This window comes from Engraulis encrasicolus, chromosome 17 (genome assembly GCF_034702125.1).
Source record: "Engraulis encrasicolus isolate BLACKSEA-1 chromosome 17, IST_EnEncr_1.0, whole genome shotgun sequence".
NCBI lineage: Eukaryota > Metazoa > Chordata > Actinopteri > Clupeiformes > Engraulidae > Engraulis > Engraulis encrasicolus.
In genome coordinates, this window is record NC_085873.1 from 30,014,658 (window position 1) to 30,019,657 (window position 5,000).

Here is a 5,000-nt window from a genome sequence, read left to right on the forward strand (position 1 = left end):
AGTATTAGCATTAGCTAAATTATTTTCACACTTTGGGTAAGAACTCAGTACGATGTCATAAGGGGAATAGACCCCAGTCTATTGGTGATAATGTCCTCAGACTAAGGGGCTGTTTCCACGTAGCCACATAGCCTGCTATTTTTGAAAACGCATTGGTTTTGGCCTTCTGTTAACACGTGAACAAAGATTTAAAACATGTTTATCAAAAATCCTGCTTAAAAAATATCCCATTTAGGGGGCTAAAACACACTTGTTACAATGGAGTTTTATGTTTATCCACATGTTAAGTTTACACCCAAACAGGAGAAAAAAAATATCCACATTTAAAAATGCCCCTATGGAGGCTCTGCAGCTTCAGTACAGGAAGACTACACGAAGAGTTCAGATGCAAAACCCCCTAAGTGCCTTTTCAGAAAATAATCTTAATTCATTTTTATTTAATACAAAGCTATCAAAATTGTGTATTTTTTATTTTATTTATGTCATATAGCTATTTATATGTATTATCAAGTAAATAAATTTAAACCAAACCAACAACCGGGTTCTCTAAAAATATAGAAGTGCAGGTCTTCAGGAATGGAGTTAGGGGGTTTTGCATCTGAACTCTTCACACGCAAAAGAGGCTGCAGGCTGCTTCACATTTGTCACTCACTACAGTGCAGTGTATTAATTAGCCACATTATTTTCGCACTTTGGGTAAGGACCATGATGATGCTGGTGTCCTGACACCTTTGGGTTTACGGCCTCTAAAAGACCTACCATACCTCTCGTCTACTACAACTGAGAGCAGTTGTGAGATTATCTTATCACTTTAGGTAAGGGCCATAGGAGATCTCATTAGAGACACTTTCATGAGGATCTCCCTAACTGCGAAATAAAACTTATCTACTGTGTATTTGCTAGATTAAAGCAATGGCGCCTTCTTACGAGTATAGACCGGCAGACCGTGCCACAAGCAGTCTACACTGTCGCCACACTCAAATTTAACAAGGCTAAGTCAACTCTGCCAGACGGACGTCACGCAATAACATTTTATTGCCAATGAGCTACCCAGACGGAGAGCCATATAGATAAGACACATCCATATAATATATCTACAAAAAGACACAGGCGGCCATGTTGATTATCAGCGCTCCAATAAAAAAATGGGGAATGACAGGCTTCCGACGGCAGATGGAGGTTAAGATTTACAAGACAATGTAATTTCAAACTAATCTTCCTGAGCAAATAAAGTTTAGTAAATATATTTAAGCAATATAACGCAAGTTAGTAGCGGATATTACTACAGATGAGTGTCCTGGCCGAAGAGACTCTACCCCTACAAAATGTGAACTGTAGGGAGGTTCACTGAAAACACGGCATGTAACTCAATCACTCACTCTGGCTTTAAGAACCACTGTTATAAAGCATGCAACACTGCATTACCTAGGGAGCAGTGATAGAAGAGAGTTTTCTTCTATTGGGGTTTCACTTATGGATTCTTATTATGTACAGTATGTAACAGTAATAGGCAACCTGGACTAAGAAGCTACAATCGAGTGCCACCTAGTCAGAAAGACCAGGTTTATCTGTCCAATTATAGTAGTTGGACACAGAAAATGAGGTCTTTCGGAATATGTGGCACTGGATTGTAATTTCAGAATTGCCATCACGGGTACAGCCACTCTGTCTGTCTCTTTTACCTTTCCCCGAGGTAGTCGCCGATGACAGTTTTGTTGAGGCCTTCGCCCTTGTAGAGGAACTGTGCGATGTCCTCTGGCGTGTGCTGCAGAAGGTCGTTCTCCAGCAGGAACTGGATGCCCTGTGATCAACACCAAGCAGGCCCATCACAATAAGGCACGCAAACTAGGCAATTGCCTAGAGCCCCCAAATGAAAGGGGACCCCCTGGTTATGCACTTGTATTCAAACGGTAGCAATGACAACTTTGTTAGTGGGGCAAAACCTCCCTAAATTCAATTACACAAAAAGTAGCACTGCTACTACTATCAAAATCTCTCTTGACGGGCCAAATCCCCAATAGCCTGAAAAGAAAAAAGGGGGCCCTAAGTCCTTAGGTCCCCCTAATACCTTGAAACGGCTCTGACATCAAGGTTACCATTACTCTCCTACTCGCACAGCTCTCAATCAATGCAAACATGACTTGATTTGCAAGATGGTAATTATCAAATCTATTTAGACAGCTCCTCAAGGACCCATGCCAGTAATTGATTTCTAATCAGGAGAAGTCCTTGGGGGATTATGCAATATTATTGGTGACCACATGTGCCAATGACTTAACGACTCACCTTCTTGGGATCCATGTTGAATTTCTTCCTGCCGACGGCAATCTGTTTGTTTCTCTGTGTTGTTTTGCTATTACAAAGGATATGGAGAGGTAAAAGTGATTGTATTGAAATCAAACTTCACTCATCAAACTATCTTTATTTGTCATGTTTTTGCTAAAATGATTTAATGAATGGTATAATGTGTGTGTGTGTGTGTGTGTGTGTGTGTGTGTGTGTGTGTGTGTGTGTGTGTGTGTGTGTGTGTGTGTGTGTGTGTGTGTGTGTGTGTGTGTGTGTGTGTGTGTGTACACGTCTGCTGGCTTCTCTAATTACAACAGTTCACATTATGACCTTGCCATTGTGTGTGGGTGGCTGGATGGAGGATAAATGGATGATTGGAAATAGTATAGCTGTGTGTGTGTGTGTGTGTGTGTGTGTGTGTGTGTGTGTGTGTGTGTGTGTGTGTGTGTGTGTGTGTGTGTGTGTGTGTGTGTGTGTGTGTGTGTGTGTGTGTGTTTTGAAATAACACTGATGAGCTACTTTGTTTACAACAGCTACAGTTCAACCTAATCTAGTTAATCGATTAGTTAACAAATTAATCACATTTCTCTGTCCACTCAAATGAATAAGAGCAGAGGACATTGTGATATGTACATACCTCTCTCCCACACTTGTCAACTGCTCAATCTCCGTCATCACTTCAGATATCTCAAATTTTAATCGCTGCAAATAGAGAGAGAGATTTTAGAATATTTTGAAATACACAGTGACTGTTTGTACAGTGGTGCTTTTGTTATGAAAATCTTTATTGTTGTGGCTGGATTTGAATATGCTTTTTTAAAAAAATCAACATAGAAGAAGCAAAAACAACCACATTGTGAGGATACGCTTTTGAATGCCAAGTGATTAATGTTCAAACGCGCGTGTAAGGATTAGAAGGGAGATGACTGGCTTGACAATTGTTCCTTCATCGCTTCAAACACAAACGCAGATCAAACCCCGCTTAACAAGGGCCGCATTCATGCAACCTCAGCCAAATCTCGCTCTCTCTCCAAGGCTCCCACCAGGCATACAAAGAAGCACCGCCAAAATGCAGGGCTTTCACGAGCCCTCACTCACTGACCAGTCAGTTTCTGTTTCCGGTGGTCCTAGATCCTGCTTTACATTTAGTCTTTAAATACCCTTTTCAAGACCACTAAGAACAGAGTTACTTGGACATTTCAGGGCAAATGAAAAATGCAAAATGCTAAAAATGTCACTGTCACCCATTACATGTAATTTCAAATGTACATACAATTACATACAATCATTTACAATTGTGATTAAAATTCAATATCGATCAAATCAATATGGAAAAATTGTAACACCTTAACTTGGGGCCCACATGATAGTCACTACATTTTTTTAACTGTAATCATCTATACCATACCTCAATGTCATCCAGGAGTTTAGAGTATGTTACAGTATTGAACTGTGACTCATATACCGTACCTCAATGTCATCCAAGAGTTTAGAGTATGTTACAGTATTGAACTGTGACTCATATACCGTACCTCAATGTCATCCAAGAGTTTAGAGTATGTTACAGTATTGAACTGTGACTCATATACCGTACCTCAATGTCATCCAAGAGTTTAGAGTATGTTACAGTATTGAACTGTGACTCATATACCGTACCTCAATGTCATCCAGGAGTTTAGAGTATGTTACAGTATTGAACTGTGATCTCATATACCGTACCTCAATGTCATCCAGGAGTTTAGAGTATGTTACAGTATTGAACTGTGATCTCATATACCGTACCTCAATGTCATCCAGGAGTTTAGAGTATGTTACAGTATTGAACTGTGACTCATATACCATACCTCAATGTCATCCAGGAGTTTAGAGTATGTTACAGTATTGAACTGTGACTCATATACCGTACCTCAATGTCATCCAAGAGTTTAGAGTATGTTACAGTATTGAACTGTGACTCATATACCGTACCTCAATGTCATCCAAGAGTTTAGAGTATGTTACAGTATTGAACTGTGACTCATATACCGTACCTCAATGTCATCCAAGAGTTTAGAGTATGTTACAGTATTGAACTGTGACTCATATACCGTACCTCAATGTCATCCAAGAGTTTAGAGTATGTTACAGTATTGAACTGTGACTCATATACCGTACCTCAATGTCATCCAGGAGTTCCTTCTTCCTCTGCCGTATGGTGGTCAGCTCATCTCTCTCCTCCAACGAGAGATCCTCTGGTACTGCAGGACGGAACACAAGAGACAGAATTACATTATTACGTTTGGCTGTCAGAGGAAACACGAGAGACAGCATGACATTACTACACAGGGGCGGATCTAGCCATTTTGGGGCTCTAGGCGAAATATAGACGTGGGGCCCTCACAACTCATTATACAAGACATACAATTCTGTGCTTTGGTACTATTTAAGTGTTTTGTCTTAGATACTGTATGTCTTTGACTACATAAGTGACAAATTAAGCTCAAGCCAACTCCTTTTGTGTTTATTGCGACCAGTGTGACAGTCGGGGCCTCTATGGCAAGGACAGATTTGGTCGGGGCCCCGGGCAATTGCCTAGGTTTGCCTAACGGAAAGTCCGCCTCTGTTCCTACATTATGTTAAATTAAGTTCCATTACATTGCATTACATTACACTTAGCTATAACCACATGAATCCACCGGCCGCGACCTGAGCGAGGCAAGCGATGGAAGTAATTG

General features: G+C 40.6%; 1 protein-coding gene across 1 annotated transcript in view; it reads right to left on the reverse strand.

Moving 5' to 3' along the window:
• cyth3a (cytohesin 3a) overlaps positions 1-5,000 on the reverse strand; it is a 68,705-nt gene that overhangs the window by 36,476 nt on the left and 27,229 nt on the right. Inside the window, exons 2-5 of the mRNA XM_063220604.1 lie at positions 4,441-4,523; positions 2,924-2,988; positions 2,287-2,353; positions 1,683-1,801 (exon numbers count right to left, since the gene is read on the reverse strand). Coding sequence (XP_063076674.1) covers positions 1,683-1,801; positions 2,287-2,353; positions 2,924-2,988; positions 4,441-4,523 — 334 coding nt within the window. The remainder of the gene's footprint in view (positions 1-1,682; positions 1,802-2,286; positions 2,354-2,923; positions 2,989-4,440; positions 4,524-5,000) is intronic.